Source organism: Leptidea sinapis, chromosome 11 (assembly GCF_905404315.1).
Source record: "Leptidea sinapis chromosome 11, ilLepSina1.1, whole genome shotgun sequence".
Lineage (NCBI taxonomy): Eukaryota > Metazoa > Arthropoda > Insecta > Lepidoptera > Pieridae > Leptidea > Leptidea sinapis.
Genome location: NC_066275.1, coordinates 7691219 through 7713546, shown reverse-complemented (window position 1 = coordinate 7713546; position 22328 = coordinate 7691219). Strand labels below are relative to the sequence as shown.

Here is a 22328-nt window from a genome sequence, read left to right as displayed (position 1 = left end):
TCCGATTCCTCTGGAGTTGCAAGAGATTGTGGGCGGTGGTGATCACTTAACAACAGGTGACCCGTACGCTCGTGTGTCCTCCTATTCCATAAAAAAAAAAGAAAAAAACAGCCGCAACAGAGTTCTCCACCTATTACATCTGGTAGTACATGGGCGCGATAAAATCTCAGGCCTTTGCTACATACCTGGCAGACGTATTCCAACCCAACAATATGGATAGTCCAGAAGATCCAGAAATAGACCAAATCCTAAGACAAGACATGCAACTATGCCTGTCTTTGAGACCTACTACACCAAGAGAGGTCGCTAGAGAAATAGCCAAAATGGACCCTAATAAAGCACCTGGATTTGATCTAATCACCCCCAGGCTATTGAAAGAGCTTCCTAAGAAGTGCATTACGTTTTTGACCATCCTTGTTAATGCCACATTGAAAACCTCGCATGTTCCTGCACTCTGGAAAATATCACAAATTGTTATGATCCATAAGCCTGGTAAACCGCCTACCGAAGTCTCGTCTTATCGCCCTATTAGCCTGAGGCCTGTTCTGTCAAAATGGTGGGAAAGGATCATCCTGGCACGAATATCCCCTTGCCTAGATATGGGTCATGACCTGACCATCAATTTGGCTTCTGGAAACACCACTCCACCATAGAACAAGTTCACAGAGTGTATTGTACAATTAGACAATGTCTGGAAAAGAAGGGATACTATTCGGCTGCTTTTCTCGACGTACGACAAGCTTTCGATCGGGTTTGGCATAAAGGACTATTGTGCAAAATTAAAATGTACCTTCCACACTCCTACTACCTACTGATGGAGTCTTATATTAGTGACAGAAAATTTCAAGTAAAGCTCCGTGACGCAAGATCTTCCCTTTTTAGCTGCAGGACCGTAGTACCCCAAGGCTCCGTACTTGGTCCAGTCCTCTATAACATATTTACAAGTGACTTACCCCAATCAACAGAAGCAGCTGTAGCAACCTTTGCCGATGATGCGACGTTCCTCAGTTGTAACAGTGGCCCCAATGAAGCGAACAGACATTTACAAATTTAGCTCGATGCCACTTATGCTTGGCTGACCAAGTGGCGCATAAAAGCAAGCGCCCCTAAGTCTCACCACATCACATTTACCCTAAGACGGAAAACTTGTCCACCGGTCAATCTAGGCTCTGACACTCTGCCGCAATTAACCTGCGTTAAATACCTCGGATTTTATCTGGACCGTAGGATGGTATGGAAAGACCATGTACAAACGAAGCGCAACGAAATCAACTTTATATTCAAAAACCTACTCTGCTTCTCGGTAGACAGTCTGCCTTATCACTATCTAACAAACTTGGGGTATATTGCTCCATAATAAAACCGATCTGGACATATGGAATCCAACTGTGGTCGACAGCCAGCAAATCCAACATTATGTGCCTCCAGAGAGCTCTAAACAGTATAGTAAGGGTACTTTCATCGGCGCCTTGGTACGCTCGAAACTCTGAAATCCATGAGTATCTGGAAATCCCAACCATATTTGACGAAGTAAAACGAAACTCAATCAACTACAAGGCTCGTTTGACAACTCACCCAAACCCGCTATCCAGAATGCTCTTGCAGCAAAATCCGATTAGAAAACTCAAGAGAGCCGATGTGCTACTTAATTAAGGGGAGATGGCGCAGTGGCTCCACCTCGCTAAACATCAACCTCTTGCAACTCACCTGATTATAGTCTTGAGGATCGCAGGTCTAAATAACGAAAAAAAAATTTACTGGAGTACACTGAAGAAGGGTCGAAAAAACTTGGTACAAATGGTAATAAATTCCACTTATTTTGGCTGGCGATTTCAACATCAACTTCGCTGATAAAAAATCAGAGCGGTTGACAACTTTTCTTTCGAAAATATTGAATTTGAAAATGAATTATGATCCACAAGAATACACAACAAAATATGGGACCACCATTGACGCGGTATTTTCCAGATATTTAGAAGATATCAAGTCTGAAACTTATGTTTCTTATTTCAGTTACCATAAACCTATAGTTTCAATAATAAATATCCCTGAATAACCTACATGTATTGTAAGATAATAAAAATATTTTGAACAATATTAACTTCTCATTTATTTAATAAAAGAAAATTATCGGTCACCATGCTCAAAAAGTGTAACTTGATTTATATCAAAGAAAAAAAAAATACTGCATAAATAAAATAAATAAATAATTATAATTGCATAAGTCGATAAAAAATGCTATGCAATAGCTTTACCGCGGCAGTCCCCGAGTGCCACACGTCTTTTTTTTACCGTACATATTTTATATGTGGACATATTTTAACGAAAACGCCTAAATATTAAAAGTTGTTATAGATCACAAATGTCATATTCACAACAATCATACACAGCATTTATTATTAAATTACAGCTTTTTCTTATGCGGTCCCATAAAGGAAGTGGCTCTTTTTCTTAATACAGATTACATTTATGTATGCATGCAAGAAGTTATATTTCCTTACAATGTTAATAATTAGGTACAAGTCCTTTGAAGTTTTACTTCTACTATGTGTACCAACACATATTTACCCCTGCTACCCCTAGACACTAGTCTAAGAAACTATATTAATTTGTCCCAAAAAAATTACTTTTAACGGCACACCATATCTATGGTTTATTGCATAACATTCTATTAGGTACAAAAATTAAAACGTTTAAGTTCTTGACTTACATTTTAATGGTCTAGTTGCCATACAATTAAAAAAAAACAGTCTTAGCTTATTTGACAGTTGACAATACGAAAGTCTGGGCGGTATGGATGTAAAAAATTGACAGTTGACACCGAAAGCCAGTCGTTCATAAAATTACAAAGACAAATGTCAAATACCTACAAATTGAAATAATTTCAATTTGATGTAATTTTATGATAAATAATATATAAAATAATTGTGTACGAACTAAATTAAACGAAACAAATATTTGTTTGTAGTTTGTGTTCGTACATCTTTAACTAATAGTTATCTTATTGTCTTAACCTGTATTATAGTAAAGAAGCTATTAAATTAAAAATAACACTACATTAGTAGGTCTAGGTACCTAAATTCTACTTTCAGTTCGCACTAAAAAAAATAAAATAATTTAATACTGTATTTTGTATATATGTATTTATATCATAATAATGGACAACACTTCATCTTTTAACGACAGTAAGTATAACTTATGTATAGTATAATCTTATCAAAGCAAAAGTAAACAGGAAAATATTATAGTAATACTATTATGAGAATAATATTAAAAAAAATCATAATATTTCTGTAAGAACGTTTCAGACAGATTAATAGTTTTTATGAAACTATTAAAGTTCTTTTTACTTTTATATTTTAAATATTTATAGTAATATATAATAATATAAACAACCCTGTAACATTATACAAATTACATTATAGCTAAGCTAAAATAAGCAATGTTATCTACATTATATTAATGAAATGGTAAATTTTAACCAGTTTTATTCCTTTATCTTAATTATTATGCATAAATAACTTCTACATGAAATTACATAACATTATTTCATTTCAAGAACTGCAACAGTTTTATTTGACAGGTATTATGGTAGCCTAATTATTTGGATAGGTTTTCTAAAGTTATATACCAAGTTTAAATAAAATGATAGTATCTTATAAAAGAGGAGAGATGTTCTGATTTTAGTGTTACTGATAGACTGTACAAATTTTTTTGGTAAGGAGGATAAAGTTCACAATTTGCAATCAATTTTGTATGTCACACATTTATTTTGCTGCCTGTTTCAGTATTTCTTAACTTTATCTTATTAGTTACTCTTTTTGGATGACTAAGGAAGCTAAAACCATGTGATGATCCTAGCACATTAAAAAGTTAATAAGATAATTGTTTTTTTATTTTATAGTTATCATGGGCAAACCTAGAACTGCTGGAGATGGCATGGAATCAAATGAAAAAATTCTAGAAGGAAAAGCTGCAACTGATAAAGCTATTATTAAAAATAAAGAACACTCAATATTGGGCACTAGGCTTATCCAGGTTTACCCCAAAAATATAAGTATTATAGAGAGGAGAAGTTCTCAAATTTATTCTAAAAATCCTAAGTTTGTTCCATATGAGCCATATCCTGCTGCTGTTAAGCCATTAACACCACATTTGCATAAAAAGAATACAAAAAAATCAAAAAATCATATGGATATCAATACTTTGGTATCACAAATGTCACAGATGAAAACAAGCCTTAATGAATATAAGCCCAGAACAAAATTATTATCAAGCAACAGCACAAGTGATGAAAAAGGATCACAAAACAATGAAATGCAAGAAAAAATTGATTCATTGATCAAAGAAAATGCATGTTTGCAAGAGCAATTGAAACAGCAAGTTCAGGTAAAGGTTGAGTCATCTATTATTTGTATATATACAAAATGTAGAACAATTGTGTTTGCATTATGCAAACAATATTTTTGATATTTTCACAAAACCTTCAGCAGCATCAGCAGGCGGCACATTTTATCCAACATAATATAGTGGTGTTAAATAATTTCAATCTTTATCTTTGGGGGCCTTTCACCATCAATATTAGAAAATATATCAGTATAGAATTTGTGTGGGAGTAGATAAGAGATATTTCTGTTTAATGTTTATAGTTGATTGAGTACTTTAGCTGTTGAATTACTTTAGTATTGTTTGGATGTTTTTTTTATGACAAGAAGGGATGAGATGAGCAGGACATTCAGCTGATGATAATTGATACACCCTGCCCACCTGAGCAGCACTACAATTGTGCTTGTCACCTTGAGGCATGGGATGTTAAGTAACATTTGCCCAGTAAGTTACCTCGCTATGGCGTCTTTCAGACTGAAACATATGTATACAAGATTTCTCATTGCATAATATATTTTTCAGGTAAATAAGGAACTGAAAACAATGTTAGTTGCGTCAATGGGAGAGGACCTTGAAGTACAAGTCCAGTCGCTCAATGATGATAAGAAACACTTGGCCAATGCATTGCTTAACTCAGCACAGCATTTAACCACACACCAGGTTGGTTATAAAATATGTTAAAGGTAGAGAGGTATTTTAAAATCATTAATTTAATTATATCATACAAGGTTGAATCACACATTCACTAATTGGCTGTTAAGTGCAGATTGCAATTTCAGGCTTTGAGCCAACAGTGGACAGTTCCATAATTTGCATGGTAAAGTTAGCATAAATTCATTCCTTTCGATTGCAGTGATCAGAATTAGCTATTTCGAAAAATAAATTTAAATTAATGCAATTTTGTCAAAATGAATAGAGGCCTGCTGAGTCTATATCTTTTCACACAGGCATCATTTCACTATGTATTTATAGAAACCTTCTTTGAAAAAAAATTATTGATTTAGGCGCTATTTTGGGGAAATCCGTAATCATCCAAATGTGAGTTTTTTTTTTAGTATAAATTGCGCTAAGATATGTCTTTAACCAATTCGACATGTGTTTCGCAACTACATGAGGTATCCTCAGGAGAAATTGACTCGACAAATTCTGTCATGAGACTGAATTGAATGAGCCGGAAAACATTCTTTTATATCCTTGTCGCATGAATTTGAATAAAAATATTTCAATCTTAATTTTAAATTATTATTAAGAAATAACATTTATGTTATTGTTAATCTTTCCTCAAAAAATGTTAGAACTACAATTATGTGGTATAAGAGGCACTGGGTTGGTTTTTAATGGCGAATATAAAAGTACCTGCCCCCCTTTTTACAAATACTAAATCCTTTTGTTTGTAGGAACAAACTGAATGGTTGGCAGGACAATGTGAGGTGTGGAGAAGTAAATTTTTAGCAAGCAGGTATTAAAATTTTGCTATAATTTAATTAGTAAATTTATGTTTTACTTGCACAGCTTGGGTATAGATTTTTTTTTAATGGGATAGGAGGACACACGAGCGTACGGGTCACCTGGTGTTAAGTGATCACTGCCGCCCACATTCTCTTGCAACACCAGAGGAATCACAAGAGCGTCGCCGGCCTATAAAGAAGGTGTACACGCTTTTTTTGAAGGTACCCATATCGTCGTATCGTCTAGGAAACACCACATAAGAAAGCTCATTCCACAGCTTTGTAGTAGGAGGAAGAAAGCTCTTTGAAAATTGCACTGTGGAGGACCGCCACACATCCAGATGGTGGGGATGATATTCTAACTTGTGGCGTGTCGTGCGAAGGTGGAATTTGACGGCAGGAATCAGGTTGAACAGCTCTTCGGAACACTCCCCGTGATAAATACGGTATGTGACCCGGCCGTTCACAGAGCACTGGGTCCCCGACAATTCGAGCTGCTCTGCGTTGCACGCGGTCAATTGGGTCGAGCTGATACTGTGGTGCGCCAGACCAGAGATGACAGCAATACTCCATGTGTGGCCGGACCTGCGCTTTGTAGAGCGCTAGAATGTGGGCCGGCTTGAAGTATTTGCCGTGCTTTATTAATGACGCCCAGCTTATTTGGAGCCAATTTGGCTTTGCCCTCCAGATGGCCACGCTCGAGATTTCGAAACCCAGTATTTCGATACTAGTAGGCGAGGCTTTAAGGGAAGTGCTGTCGAAGAGCGGTGATACAACAAATGGGGTTTTTTTAGTGGTAAACGCGCAAACTTGAGTCTTCTGGGGATTAAATTAGATTCTAAAAGAAGGAAAACACTTTATTGTATTGTTGTTAATAAGGGTCGAATTTTAGAAAGCAATGTCAGTAATAAACTCTGGGAAATAACTATCGGTTCAACTCTATTAGTATTAATTTTCCAATAATCTAGTGATGCAGCTTGAGACTTAATATACATATGAATCTTTTCCAGTTTACTGATAGAAGAACTGGCAGAGTGTAAAAAACTTCTATCAGAGAAGACAATAAACTTACAGCAAGCCGTGAAACAGTTACTTGATGAACGATGCAGAGTGCAGGATATGATGAAATGTACTTATAAGGGTCTGTACAGTTTGCATGAGAAGTGGCTTGAGAACATCACGGAACCTGAATACACAAGTAGGAAATTATTCAACCGTCCAATTGCTGATATAAATCTGGGAGCAATCATGCCACATTCAACAAATATTTTGGATTTGGCATCAGTGAACTTGAAACTGTCTGAAAATCTTAGTAAAGATGTTCCCAAGCAGGATATAAGCCATTTGGATGATTTATCAAGTATAAGTGATGGAGAAAAATATGCAGAACAGGTAATTTTTTCGTTGTTTGGAGCTTAGCCAGCTCCTATAATTCATCTGGTGTTGCAAGTGAATGTTATTACTTAAAATCAGCTGACCTATACAGCTGTTTCTCTTCCTCTTCCATAAAATATTCACTAGGAAGGGCTGGTTGGATTAACTGGCCAACACTCCACGCAAAATAGGCCCAACTAAGTGGTTTAATTGCGGAAACAGGAGCCCTTTTTTAATCCTCATATAAGAATGTTTAATGGGAGTCTCATTAGACCTTAAGTGAATATTTTTCGTTGTCTCATTGTTGCCAGTTGTTGTTATGGTGACATCATCGATAATGACAAACTTCCATCCCCTATCTCAACACGTCCATTTTTTTTCGCATTAAATGTCTTTTTCCAAGCTCTAGTCTATCTCTGTACTAAATTTCATCAAAAGCGGTTCAGTGGTGTAGGCGTGAAAGCGTAAGAAACAAACTCACATTTATAATATTAGTAGGGATTTTAATACACTAATATTTTCTCATTTCAGGTTATGTCAATGCCCGTGGACATAAAGAGAGGGAACGATGTGCCAGTGAACGCGTTAGTTCACCACGCATATAACAATGTAAACGTCACCTTGCCCGTTGCTTCATGCGTGCATTGTAATGGGAGAGTGCAGCTGCTGTAGTGTACTTTACATTACATTTACGAGTGTATATTATTCGCTCAACTACACTATAGTGTTAAACAAGTACCTCTGAAAACTTGGCAATTTTTATTTATTAATAAAAAACAAATTTTACATGGAGGTTTCAAAGCAATAAAAACCACTGAGGTTTGTACAATTATTGTGTAAATGTGTAATGTACAAAAAATGTACAATTTGCAATCAGAACCTCATACTGAACATATTACAACTGGAAATTCTGAAGAACTGATGACACACCGTCATTAAAAAAATATTTTTTATTAATTTCATTTGTGTAATTGTTAATGCTTAGTATAATACCTAGATTATTTTGTATTAATTCAATGACACATGTTCTCTCAGTATTTTTTAAATAAAAATACGGGTCGAAACGAGCAGGACGTTCAGCTGAAAGTAATTGATACGCCCTGACCATTACAATGCAGTCCCTCTCAGTATTCTTGAAAAACCCAAAAATTATGAGCGGCACTACAATTACGCTCGTCACCTTGACACATAAGATGCCTCATTTGGCCAGTAATTTCACTAGCTACGGCGCCCTTCAGACCGATAAACAATAATGCTTACACATTATTGTTTCACTGCAAAAAAGGCGCCGTTGTCCTGTGCAAAGGAGCCTCTCACTTGTTGCTGTCTCGAAGGCACAAACTGCAGACACTAAGTTTAAAAGCAAATTATATTATTAAATGTGACCCAACTAGGAGTGAGACAGAAGGAGTATGTCCTCCTTTTATATATATTTCATCTCAGTGTATATGTGTACATACATGAATGTACATTTCTACATTCCCATTATTTGTAATCAAAGTACCTGTGTAAAATTGTAAATATTACTTGTAATAGAATACTACTAAAATATAAACACTTGTTTTGATTGTAAAATATACTGCCTATATTTGTAAAAATAATTTGCCTATTTTTTTTTATTCTTAAGAAGAAAAATGAAGTAACACAAAGTTATTTTATGCTATTATTTTGTTAGATTTTTAATGAGTGGTTGTCTCTTAATATTATAATTTGGAGAAACAATACTTATGTGATAAAAGGATTGTAAAAATACCACTTTTTATATAAATATGGATATTTAAAAGTATTAAATTAAATGTCACTAAGACGAAATCTACACCTCAATCGATTTCTCGCCTTATTTTGTTATTAGGAATTGCTATTTTGCTTTGAACTTATAATAGAATAAAACTCCGTTTAATTCTGTATAAATTAAAACAAAGACAATGGGATGTGGCATACAAAAAAAAACGACTAAAAGGACTTTATCGGCTGTTGACGTGAAGTGCGCAGAGTTTTTTCTCGAAGTCCTACCTACCCATTAACATTCATTATTGTAACGTAAAATTAAAGTGTTTTATTTTTAAATATTTATTTTATTGTAATCTCTTAGGAATGTTAAGTCAAACGTGAAAATTGAATTATTTATACGCGTTTGAATCCTTTATAATTTTTTGATTAAAATTTTTTTATTACTATTCTACATTGGTAGGGATATTGATGTAAAAATGTAGGTAATTTTGTACAGCTATTTATTCATAAATAAAAGGTTTAATAATTAATCGAATTTTATTGTATCACTTTTTTTTTAATATATCACATTTCTATCCAATTACCTTACCAATATACATATCGTATACATACCTCTTATATTGTATAAACACTTTATATAAAAATATGAAAGATTATTACAACAAACCAGGGTGTCAATTATACAGAGTAAAACGTTGTCCATACGTTTGAAAAAAACGAATGATTATACTGTGTATAATAATTGTAGGCAAAATGTCTATATTGGAAGTATTATATAACTTTTTTTTTTTAAGTTTTTCTTGGGATAGTTTACCCCAGAATTGCATGTAATCTTTTTATTTAAACATTTCCTCTTTTATTTCCAATTCACCATAAGAAGAAACAGTATTTTTTTTTATAAATAATGTTTACCCTTGAATATTTCCAAACCGTTGCAATGTTAGAACTACCCTCGACCATGAAATCGGATGAACAGCAAAATAACGATTAACTCTCTAGAGTACTACTCTCTTACGTCTACGTAACTTGGGGTGGTAACATTAAAATAATAGAATGTGGTACTACCAACTGGGGTCACATAATAGGCATACATATTGCGCAGTTGAAAAGGGGTCATAAGTTCGTTGTAATATAATGAAAATTTGTATTTATGTGGAATCAGTTTGAATTTACCAAATTCAATACGTATTGGCATAATTATTGGCACTACGAGTTTATTTTGCATTCGATGTGCGTTAAATAAACACATTGCAACGCAATAGGCATGATAACAGTATGAAAGTAATCAAAAATCGTAACTGAAACACAAATCAGGATGAATGACGTCAGGACTCAGTAATTACTAGCGACCCTTGAAGTTTTTATTGATTTGTGACGTCATAATCCATGACACGGGCGTTTTCGCGCGTCATTTAAAGTAGGTAGTATGACAAAATTGCGAAAAATAGAAGATCTATACTGACATAATTGAAAATCGATATATTTTGTCGTCATGCCCATTACTGTGAAGGAGTTGTAAACCATACATAAAGGGATATTACATCAAGTAAGTCTTCATTGGCTTTTGATGCCTATATTCTTCATACAGGTTTATTTTAGTTTCTAGTATGACTAAAATGGTCAAGCATCTCGGTGCCTGTGTAGTTGTAGGCGAGGTAATCCTTCACCGACACGTACTTGGCTCCTCCGAACCAATCCACCATTGCTATTTGAGCGATCTTCATTTTCGCAATGAACCAATCGTGATCTGTAAAAGGGAAAGAAGGTATTAATGTTAAGCTGGTTATTTATGTGATAGGACAAGTTAGTCACCTGATGTTAGTGATCTCCGCCCCATACTTTAAAAGATTTGCATAGAAATCTAAATAAAGAGATAATAGAAGTGACATAGGCGCGTTTTAAATACGTCTCTCACAGATGACTTAAAACACCGCTTATTACTACTGACTCGCTGTCAGTACTAATTTAGTATAAATAGGAACGGCGGACATGAAACAACGCATAGTTATGATGTATTTCAGTATATCTTACTGCGGAAACTATCTAAGTATAATGTGCTACTAAACAAATAAAAAAAACTATGTTTACTTATGTATGCACGCAAGAAGTTATACTACTTTGGCCGAACGAAGCAAAAATCATTAAATCGATTTATTCCTCGTGCTATTTTACGTTTTTAGAAAGAACAATTTTGTAAAAATCTTGCAAAGATGGCTTTGACAATTAATTATTAAATAATGCATACGTCTGTATGGGCTTGAACCCTTTGCGTGTCCTAATAATGGACGAAAAACCAAAAGAAAAATAACGAATGATGCAAACGTTAGAAAATTTTAGGAACCAATTTAAACCTGTTACATTTGTGCTACAGTTTTGCGCGCGCATCTTAAAATTTCACTCATATTTTTTCATAACGCGCCTAAACAAGTATAACTTCAAAAATATCAGTTCAACGAATAATTTTATCATTCGACAAATGTCATGGAGGTCGAGAAACATAATCGTTATCGGGTAATTTTGGTGTATGCAAACAATATTTCTGCACATTTTTCGATGATTGTGATGTATGGCATGATATATGAGGTATATCAGATAGATTCAAACAGGGAAACGATGTCGAATCAATGCTAGGAATAACGAAAACTGTGCCTAATAGACGAGTAAGCAGACTTTTCTTTCGGATTTTTTTTTGCGTTATTGTTAGTCTAGTTGTTGAATCTATGTCAATAATAATAAAGCCCAAAATCGCTATCTAATAAGTATCTAGTTAATAGTACTTATATACATACCTGTAGGCCACGTGGCCATCGCCGGATGTCTCTCAAACAAAGCGGCCTTGGCAAACGTATACTCAGGAGTACCTCCTTTGACCTGCCAAGATCAATTACTTCAATTGATATGAACATTCAATTGTAGATAATATAACTAATAAAATTTGATAATGTTATTAACCTCTTGGCCTTTCAAGATTATAATATTTGGATAAGTATATTTAAGTTAATATAATATGTATATTTTGCATATATGTAGGTAGATATTTACTTCGTTATAGAATTCTAGAGAAATCCAATTCATTAATAAAATTGAATGTTAAACACACGCAAACCAAAGAGAATAAAACTTATAACTATTAGGTACATACATATTATAGCAAATTATATTTGAAAGTATATATTTATTATGGTAACATTGAAACCGAGTCATTTGATCAAAATTAATCCGTTAACCCCGCTCTCTTGATAGAGTATTTCCTTGCCGACCTGTTAAAAGAAGAGGGGGTGCTTCATAATACTTTCTCTCGGAAAAGCCATGCAAAATGTAAAAAAAGAAAAGCATCAATGAAGAACTTCATTTAATTATACACCTTCCTTTAATGCCGGCAACGCTCCTGTAAAATCCAAATCAATAGTCTATAAAGATTCATGTTCACAAAATTTTATCTACAAATTAAATGATAATTTCATTTAAAAGATTTAATAAATTATCCTTTTCATATTCCAATTTGATTTACAACAAATTAACAGAATATTATGGATATGTTGGAAAAAATACGCTTTGAATTTCTACTAATTTTACTTTAACACTAATTACCTATTAAACAATGTTTGAAACGCAACACTATATTTAAACCTATATAGTACCTATATAGTTTCTGGGTTTAGGTACATATTATATGAAAACTTGCTCATGCACCCGCTACACAACTTCGCTAGTATCAACCACTAGTCATTATAAATCCGTTTCTTCGATCGTTCATCTTCCTTGACCAAAAAATTATATGGGGTAAGTTCGTTAAAAATAAAACAAATTTGTTCAAATTTAAGATTTGTACAAATTTAAACATAATATATTTTATATCTACCTACTTATTTCCATTTGGGAGATAAGCAAGACGTGAATTTATTCACATAATAGTTATCAATGTCCACATAATATACCAGGTAGGTATATACTTATATATATATTTACGCGATTATCTTATCACTGGCCTGTAACAGCAAACACTTATAAGAATATTAAATCACATTACGTTCAACTTTGTTGACCAACCCATTTTTATCACACATTAAAATATAACAGAGCAGTCATTGTTTGATGGGATTAAATGGAAAAAATTATTATTATTTTATTATTAGGGAATGACGTACGAGATGGAATTCGGTGGAATAATGCATTTCCCATGTACCAAGATGTGTTCGACCAACTACTACAAAGCAAATCTCAAAAGAAGTTTTTTATAACTACACTTGTCAGTAATATTGAATGCCACGACGTTTAAAATTTAACTAAATAATACTCTAGCTATATATTAATTACTTATTTCATTGCCGACATTGACAAAATTGAAAGTCCTATTAAATTTTTAGGTACTAGGTAGGTATTTAAATTTGTTTGCAACAAGCAATACCTACGATAGTGCTACAAGCAGAGGTCACAAATTTTTGCTAAGTTCATATCCGATAATTACCTACCCGCGTTCGGGAATCTCGACCTTATGTTTCGAACGCTACGCTCGATTATGACAATTTGCTTTTATATAAACAACCTTCTTACTTGTTTTTTCATGATATATCGTAGTAGGAGATAAGTTTTATGTAGCGCTCACCTTCTTCATTTTTCCAGACAACATTAATCGAGTGCAGCGAGGATCTTCTGGATCGTATTTCTGGTTTTCACAAAATCTGGTTTCTTCCAATGAAACCAAGATAGTAGCGCGTGTATTTTTCTGTAAAATACACAATACCATGTTATTAAGAATAATAAATGTTTGCCGTTTAGATTCTGCCTCTGATTTTGTCTCTGGATTTTAGATATGTTCAGAATAAAATACACTGCCGCGAATGTTCTCCTGAACACCAAAGAAATCACAAAAGCGTTTGTTACGGGCCATAGCTTGGTATTAAATTATACATACCCTGTAGAAACATGGTAACAGAAAGGAATGAAAGAAGATCATTCTATCCCAATCCGCTGCTTTTAAGTCCTATACCATTTTGGTTCAAAGTTATTATTTTAGTTTTTGTATTTTTTTTTGTGTTTGTCAATATGTTTTTGGACCAATATATCTATATACCTATTCTTAAAACCAAACATGTCAAAATGCTTTTAAAGGATTACAGTTTGTCTATATACTTATTTCTAAGACTGGGTGGCATCATATTAGATATAAAGGTCAAAGTCAAATTTACCAGTAACGCTGATTTTAACATAGACTACAGAAGGTGTTTCACCATCTGCTGCAACACATTTTTTTCTTTACCAGTTGGTACATTAACATGTTTGTTATTGTTTGTTTTGTTTGTTATTGCTAAAGTTAATTGGTGCAACCAAGCTATAAAGTGTATCTATGAAATTCCGTAAAGGCAAGATCAGGGGCCTTTCTACTGTATCATAAAATAGTTACCGCTAAATCGCGAGCAGTGAAATCCAAGGGCGACATGTAGAAGTAGGGCACGCCTGTAGAGTTGGCAAGTGAGCCGTCCACCACCGACTTCACATTCGAGAAAGGAAACCCTTCGATGGCCGGCAGCACGGATATACTGGCGATGGAAGCCCAATCTGTGCACGGAATATGGCTATTATTATTAGTTCAGATTATATACAAAGCTTAATAGTTTTTTATACCAAGTGACAATCGGACCGAGGTTCGAGTCTCCTTCCGAGACGCCCCCCATTCCCCTCCCCCACCCCCTACATTTTCGGCCTGCAACGCCAGCCCGGCGTCGCTGAAAAAGCTTTTAGAGTTACCAGCAGCAGGTTTTTAGTCGATAGGGGTGTGTTTACACCCGAGCTATGGACAAGCATATCTCGATATGGACCCGGTTTTGGTGTCTAAATACGTAATAGTTATTTATGCAACTGTTGTCTAATAAGTGGGTAGGTGATAATAGTATCACATGAGTATTTTAATACCTAATTATCAACAGTTTCATACAAGACTTTATCTACACCCAGAATATGAATATTCTTAAAGATTCTGAAACAATAAGCTAACTGTTTCAGAATCTTTAATAGAGGATTTAAAGCATGGGTGTAGATAAATGTATGTTCCTCCTCTCGAAAAAAAAAACAAGTATCAAAAAGAGATAAGATGTTCACCTTATGATAAGGCCAACAGGATTCTTGATTGAACCTAAATTTCACAGAGGCATCGCAATTGCACTTTTATGCCTTTCGCCCTTCAAACCGAAACACAATAATGCACATTGCTGCTTCACGGCTGAAAAAAGCGCCGCGGTTAATTATACGACTCTAGCCGGCAAATTGTGAAAATTGGTTTCCCAGTATTGTAATCAGTTGTTTAATAACTACCTCTGTACCTGTAATATTACAAAGTTGAAGAGTTTTCTCTCGATCTAACAATTAGATTTAAATAATTCTTGTATATAAGAAATTATAAGGGCTAATATAGACCACCTGTATAGCCGAGTGGTTAGCGATCCTACCTACTAAGTTAGAGGTCCCGGGTTCGAATCCCGGTAGGTGCAAGCATTTATGTGATGAATATGGATGTTTGTTTCCGGGTCATGGATGTTTAAATGTATTTATGTATGTTTAAGTAAGTATATTGTATTAAATATATCATTGTCATGTAACCCATAACACAGGCTATATATGCTTAACTTGGGGCAAGATAATTTGTGTAAAAAGTGTGTCATTATTATTATAATATAACCACATCTCACAGCTAGATTAATTTTGATGTAGCAAGTCGGAAGATAAACCCCAAACTGCTTTAACCGAGTAGGCTTGCAATACATATTCTATCGAGTTATCATATCACCCCCTTGAATGGCCAGCTTTAGAGTATATTCGAATTAAATTACAAATGCATAGTTTTAGTTTTAGATTTTCCCCTTTAGTATATTCGTCGTGTAAGTAAACTTTCACATAGTACAAATTTCATAGTTCAACAGAAAATACACTATAATTTTTATTCCCATCAGAGTGTCCAAATATTAGGTACCTATATTTCAAGCATTATACTTCAGTTACTTAGAAGTTTTTTTACAGCTCCAAGAGACTAGACTTGAGCATATAATTTTAATTTTAACTCGATACTTCCACGTGTTCCTGATATAAAGGATATTGACAAACAGACGGTCGGACAACAAACTGATCCTAACACGGCACCCTAAAAAAACTAGAATTATTTTAAAATTTACAAATGTTTTTTAACATTGCCCAAAATGGTCTACTTAATTAATCATCACAAGTATCAAGGCTATAGAATATACAAACTTAAGGACTATTTTTATTCCCGTCATAACTAGGTATTGGCAGGTGTAATAACATGTAAGAAAGTCAATACTAATTAATTATTAATAAGTGTCAACCAATATGACCTCACTTGTTAAGTAAATAAACCTTACATCAACATACACGGTCATGGTTCGTGTCTGCGCAAAAACCTGTTTTGATTTCCGGATGAATGTTTTGCCTTGACAGAAAAATTCAGACAGCCTTTTACACGCTTTTTATTAGCTTCACATGTATGTATGTTTGTTTGTAACCGACTCATTTGGGCGCGATTTTGACCCACTTTATACGGCCAAAATTTCCTTCAAATTTTGTAGATTTATCGAATACATTAATTTGATAACATTATTCCATTTTTCAATTTGCAAAATAAATTTTTTGTTAATTTATATAATTTTTTCATTTATCGTCGATGAGGCTGGAATTGATGCTCATTTTAAATTACAACTAAGTTTAACTAATTAATCTTTTCGACCAAAGCGTGTTTTTTAGTTTTTTTTTAACTATTTTCATATTTTTCACGTGTTTGAATAATTTGGATAAAAATCGATTTCTATATATATACATATTTAAACAGATTGTTTATTGTAAACAAGGTACCTACCTATTAAATACAGTAAATAATCAGTATTTTCTACATTTGAACTTAGGTAATAAGTAATTTATAGGTAGATAATATAAAACTTAGGATGTTACTTAAACTATTACATATTATTTATGTTAACTGAATAAGAATAACCAAGAGTAGGTAATACTATTGCGAAATAGCCAATAGGCTGTAGGTAAAAGCAAGAAAGTTATTTAATAATTTTCGGAGTTATTAATCGAAATCCTTCGGTGTGTAAAATTATGTTAATAATATAATTGATTTAATTTTCGGTCTGAATGGCGCCGTAGCTAGTGAAATTACTGGGTAAATGAGACTTAACATCTTATGTCTCAAGGTGACGAGAGCGATTGTAGTGCTGTTCAGAATGTTTGGGTTTTTCAAGAACACTGAGCGGCTGAATTGTAATGGGCAGGGCTTATCATAAATATCAGCTGAACGTCTCATCCGTCATTGTCAGAAAAAATCATAATTATATTTATATAATTCATTAGATAATATAAATGCTAATTCATGGTTGTTCCAGCGTTTGGCGAGTAAGCAGCTCCTGAAAAAGTCTCCACAAACACGGGTAGACATGATTTTGTAAATATTAGCTACATTAACACTTAACTAAAGATAATCATTTTAAATAGCAAGTAATGTATAATGTACTATATGTTTATATACATAACATACAGTAAGCGCTCGCCAATCCGGCACTAAGGCTGAGATCTATAAAGCGTACATAGAGTTTGCTTTGAGTGTAACTAGCATAATCTTTGTTTTCGTTTTTATACTCATTTGACAACTGACATTATACCGCGCTTAAGCCAAGATAGCCCAATGCAAATGTCAAGTCCGCGTTTTATTACACTCAGTGACTCAGTTAAGATTTATGTACTTAAGTGAAAGTCTGAGCAAAGTTTAAGTACGCTCTATAGATCTCAGCCTTAGCAACTGAGGTAACCCGCTCGATAATTGGTTGAACATAAGCAATACTGAGACGCAACGTAGTATTCATTATTAAGTAAACAAATTTGCCAATTTTATTTATTTATTTATTTATTTTTTATAATCAAAAGTATATATACTTAAATAAACCTTTTATTCAATATAAAGCCCATAATCCAGCAATTTCGATAATCCGGTAGTAGTAGGGGAAAAAATCGGGTGCCAGATTACCGAGCGCCTACTATATATGTATATGCGTGTGCATGTGTGTGCGTGCGAGTGTGTGTGTGCGTGCGAGTGTGTGTGTGCGTGCGAGTGTGTGTAGTAGCTTATTCCGTAATTCTTACCACAATTATGTAGAACGTATCGGGCCATGGCAACAAGTTTCGTATGGTCTGGCGGATCGGCTCTCCAGGGGTCTGATATTTCGTTGGTTTCCCACCTGTCGGAGTGTTTGCCATGTCCCATCCGACACTCGCCGAATATTTCTAGAAGGCTCACGGCCACTATCAGTGATTTCCACATTGTTCCTAAAGCATTTTAAAAAATATTACAATTAATTATTTATTAATTATTTTATTAATTTAATAAAACATTTTTTAAAAGATTAAAATGCGTGTAATTGTAACTGTGTTTTTACATTAGATGTAGCGTAAAAAGTTACAATTTTACTATTTTATTAGTTAGCCCGACGTTTCGTAATCTCTTCAGACCACGTTTTCAGTCCCCCTGAAAACGTGCTCTGAGTGTTAATAGTTTATCAGTTTTATAATGTTGCCTATAAAAATATACGAAACATTGTCAACAATATAATATTGAGATGCAGCATTTCAAATGTATATATCTTTAAATTTTTCTCTTACATAAGGATTCTTTAGGACTAAGTTATAAATATCGCGAATAACCCTCTTCTGCAGCACAAAGATGGTATTAAAATTAAATGGGGTTGCAAGAAATGGGCAATGATAGTCACATTACCATGAGATGACCCCAATGTTCTTATTGTATAGGTAAAGAAATAACTTATAACTATTAATCACTCAGTGCTTACACTGACAAATTACAAGCGTTATCTGCCAGACAACTTGAGATAACAGAGATCAACACAAAAAACAGGTTGGTATTCACTAAAGCATTCGATAGATAGCCTCATATAAGTAAAACATAATAGTTACGGAATGTTACATAATTATGTTAAACAATATAGTCAACCGCATAGCAATAGAGCATGGTTACGAACAATACAATATACAAGAAATATTTGAGTGGGCAGCCGTAGGTAGGTAATATAGTTAAAGGCTTGGAACTTATTTTGAATTTAACGGTTAAAATCAGTTTGCATCTATTATTTATTTCCTCGTTATGAGAGTTGTTATAAAAAAGCCTTATAGATTTTGAGGATTCCTCTCTGTTTTACTTAACAAAACCTTTATAATTAACTTAAACCAAAAACAGCATAACTTTATGAAACAAGAAAACCGATAAAATTCTCTAGGTATGTAGACACAGAAATGTTAACCGGTTTTAATTGTTTTACGGTTTCCAAGCCTTATTCGTTTCAGTAAAAACTCGATCTGCTAGGCATTATTAATCAGATAAGAAACGGGTGGAGGTGATCTCGTGAAGGTAGATGATAAGGACATTAGCGAATTTTCTATATAAGTACTTTTGTTAAATTAATGTTACGAAGAACCATAAAATAGGGCTTTTACACGGTTACGTAGAGTTAGTGAGTCCTTTATTGTGCGATATGATACTGTAGATACCATAAACCACAATCTGCAAAGGGAGTGACCGCCCCCAAGCTTTTCTTTTATAATTGTACTTAATGCAATTTTATTAAAAAAAGAGAGTCCCGATGTCTAGATATCGCGCACCCGTTCATCCAGAAAGCGGAGTCTTATAAATAGGGTTTTCGCTAGCTCCTCTTCGTTCTGAATCCTATCCAATCATCTATATCGCTCTGAAGTTGCCACGTGCCTGCGCAGAGACTATTTTTTGTTACTGCGCAACATCAGCAACGTCGGGGCGAACTAGAAGTTTGACGAGGGGTGTATTTGCTGTATAGAATAAATTTACAAATAACTGAAACATCCACTGATTTTTCGATAGGTTGATGAGACAATGCCAATGATATCAATAACTGCCATAGATCTATGAAGTTTTTGTGTAGGTATCTAATGTATGTAAATAACTAAAAAAAACTAATTCTTAAGGCCACAGCGGTAGCTGTAGGCTGTGAACAATAAGTAGTTAATGAATATTCGAAATACTTACAAGGCACTGTTTTTAATTTAATGCTACAACACAAATCTTGAGTTAGTGCGTAAGTTTTCTGACAGGAAAAAAATGTGTATGTAACTTTGTAATGACTCGTCACAAAATAATAATATTATATTTAAAAGGCATTTATTTTCTCAAAATTGATTCCTTTAGAATTCTTTCTGATGTCATTTCTAATATAGGTAGAAACAAATGGCGCTCTGAGAGACAAGAAGCAGCGCAAGAAACTCTCCCAGCATTTTTTTTACGCTCTTTTAATCAAATATGCAATATTGTATTGTCATTGCTATTGCTATAAAATAATCATAATCATAGTCCCAGGCTGTCGGATCACATATATTCAGCTGTGGAGTAGTTGGATTTACGAAAGAGCCATTATTTAAAGAAACATTTAAATTTATATATATATATAACACACAGAACAGTGGCTGGGACTTTATTATAAAAGTGTATACATTTACCCTTAAAGCTATTATGTATCTTATGAAGCCTACTGGAATTAGTTACAAGCTGATATATAGCACGAACAGCTCTCTTTTGCAGAGCAAACACTTAAGTATATTAATGTCAGCAGCATGACCCCACAGTGAAATACCGTAGCCTACATATTTGGTTTCATTGAGTGATATAGTCGGTAGTAATCTAAATATTTAAAACAGAATTGCTGTTCGTTAGTCTTGCTAAAACTCGAGAACGGCTGAACCGATTTGGCTAATTTTGGTCTTGAATTATATGTGTAAGTAAGTACAGAGAAGGTTTAGAAGGTGAATAAATATAAAATGCTCGGATTTAAATAAAAACAACAATTTTGTTTTCAGTCGTTCAGAAATCAAACTAATTAATTTTTTTATATCTTTCTAACTTTCTTAGGAGGTAAAAATAAACTGAATTTTGACTAACTAACTATAGTTGGTACATTAACTATAGCTGTTATCTATCTATCAGATTATTTTTATGTAAATCTTAAGTTTATTATCGTGCCGAAAAATCGGTAAAAATTGGGAGAATGACAATAATTTATAAATATTGTAAGGCGTTAAAATACAGTGATGAATAAACTGGATTATGTTGTGCTGGAGGCAAAGTAAAATTGCCACAATTGGTCCCAACAACAAGATCCTTTACGCTCTTTAGTTTCTGGGATTTAAAATTATTCTAATTCTATTTTCGGTTTGACAGCAGAAACAAATTCATTACAACAACAGAGTGACATATTTTACGAAATAATTCTTGATGCATTTTTTATTTATTTTCACAATAATTGAAAAACAAATTAAAATTAAAAAAACATAAAAAACAATATTTTATTTATTATATACAGAACAACGTCTGTCGGGTCAGCTAGTATGTAATAATTAAATATACCTATTGCACTCTATAAATATTTACAAATACGATGTTTTGTATTTAAATTGTGAGTTATCGAATTTGCTGTTATTTGAATCGTTGCTTCTACCATATTGTTAATATATCGGTAACGTAGCCGAACAAAATAAATAATTATTATAATTTATCCGTGTGTATTTTCCTCATGACATGATATTGGCAAACAATTAATATTGAATTTAAAAATAGATTTCGGTCTAGCCAAGTTGCGTAGGTACCGGTTTTCAAGCAATTAATCGCAATCATTCTGTTTTAATTCGATAAATTATTCATAGTTATTTAACATTAAGTACAATCCTTGAAGTTTCTAGTGTGGTCAGGGATTTTATATTAAGCTTTGTTAGTTTTTAACTTTACTTTTCTTGGTCAAAATGCTCTAGGATACTCGGCCGATGGGTTTTTTAAATCCCAACTGGGTATTTTTTTTTTAATATTTATTTATTTATTACTAATTTATTATTCATATGTAGGTAGGTACCTATTTAAGTGTAATATAAAAGCTGTTTGAACTTTCAACCTGAAAGCTTTAAAATTGATAAAGTTTTCAAAAAATGTTGTCGGGTAATATTTTTTCTTTAAATTTGATAAATCATTGTTAACTACTTTGAATTACATAATGCTTGATAATTAATATACACATTTAGGAAATATATTAACAATAAACAAAAAAAAATGTCCGCGACGTACCTGTGTTCTCTGAGGCGTTTACCACTAATTAGCATTTCAAATTACAAAATCATTCACCTCGTTTGATAACGTCAATTGCGTTATCGAAGCCAATGTCAAGTTCACTTTGACATATCTGACAAATGACAATGACTGTCAAACATCAACCATAGATATTTATTTTTTAGATAACTGTCCCTAGATGTCATATTAGAGCCCTGTCGTGTCGTAGCCGTCTTCATCATGAAAAATTT

At 33.5% G+C, this 22328-nt stretch overlaps 2 protein-coding genes across 2 annotated transcripts; one reads left to right on the top strand and one right to left on the bottom strand.

The window, feature by feature from the left end:
• Positions 1 to 2863: 2863 nt before the first annotated feature.
• LOC126966857 (golgin-45) lies at positions 2864 to 9469 on the top strand. The gene is made up of 6 exons (XM_050811124.1): positions 2864 to 3185; positions 3905 to 4389; positions 4909 to 5046; positions 5784 to 5845; positions 6845 to 7226; positions 7740 to 9469. Exons 1-6 carry the CDS (start codon positions 3158 to 3160, stop codon positions 7878 to 7880), a joined length of 1236 nt encoding a protein of 411 aa, XP_050667081.1. The 5' UTR covers positions 2864 to 3157; the 3' UTR covers positions 7881 to 9469.
• LOC126966879 (protein CREG1) lies at positions 9458 to 22175 on the bottom strand. Its single transcript, XM_050811164.1, has 6 exons — positions 22096 to 22175; positions 18087 to 18269; positions 14344 to 14498; positions 13546 to 13665; positions 11729 to 11810; positions 9458 to 10686 (listed from the first exon to the last, which is right to left on the bottom strand). The coding sequence occupies exons 2-6, from the start codon at positions 18262 to 18264 to the stop codon at positions 10535 to 10537; spliced, it is 687 nt and encodes a 228-aa protein (XP_050667121.1). The 5' UTR covers positions 18265 to 18269; positions 22096 to 22175; the 3' UTR covers positions 9458 to 10534.
• Between the last annotated feature and the right edge of the window lie 153 nt (positions 22176 to 22328).

Coding starts and splice junctions, on each gene's coding strand:
- LOC126966857 (XM_050811124.1), top strand. CDS start 3,158: ATGGACAACACTTCATCTTTTAACGACA. Junction 5,047..5,783: donor AGCATTTAACCACACACCAG/GTTGGTTATAAA, acceptor TTTTGTTTGTAG/GAACAAACTGAATGGTTGGC. Junction 7,227..7,739: donor GAGAAAAATATGCAGAACAG/GTAATTTTTTCG, acceptor TTCTCATTTCAG/GTTATGTCAATGCCCGTGGA.
- LOC126966879 (XM_050811164.1), bottom strand. CDS start 18,264: ATGTGGAAATCACTGATAGTGGCCGTGAGCCTTCTAGAAATATTCGGC. Junction 11,811..13,545: donor TGTCTGGAAAAATGAAGAAG/GTGAGCGCTACA, acceptor TGATCTTGGCAG/GTCAAAGGAGGTACTCCTGA. Junction 10,687..11,728: donor GATGGCCACGTGGCCTACAG/GTATGTATATAA, acceptor TCCCTTTTACAG/ATCACGATTGGTTCATTGCG.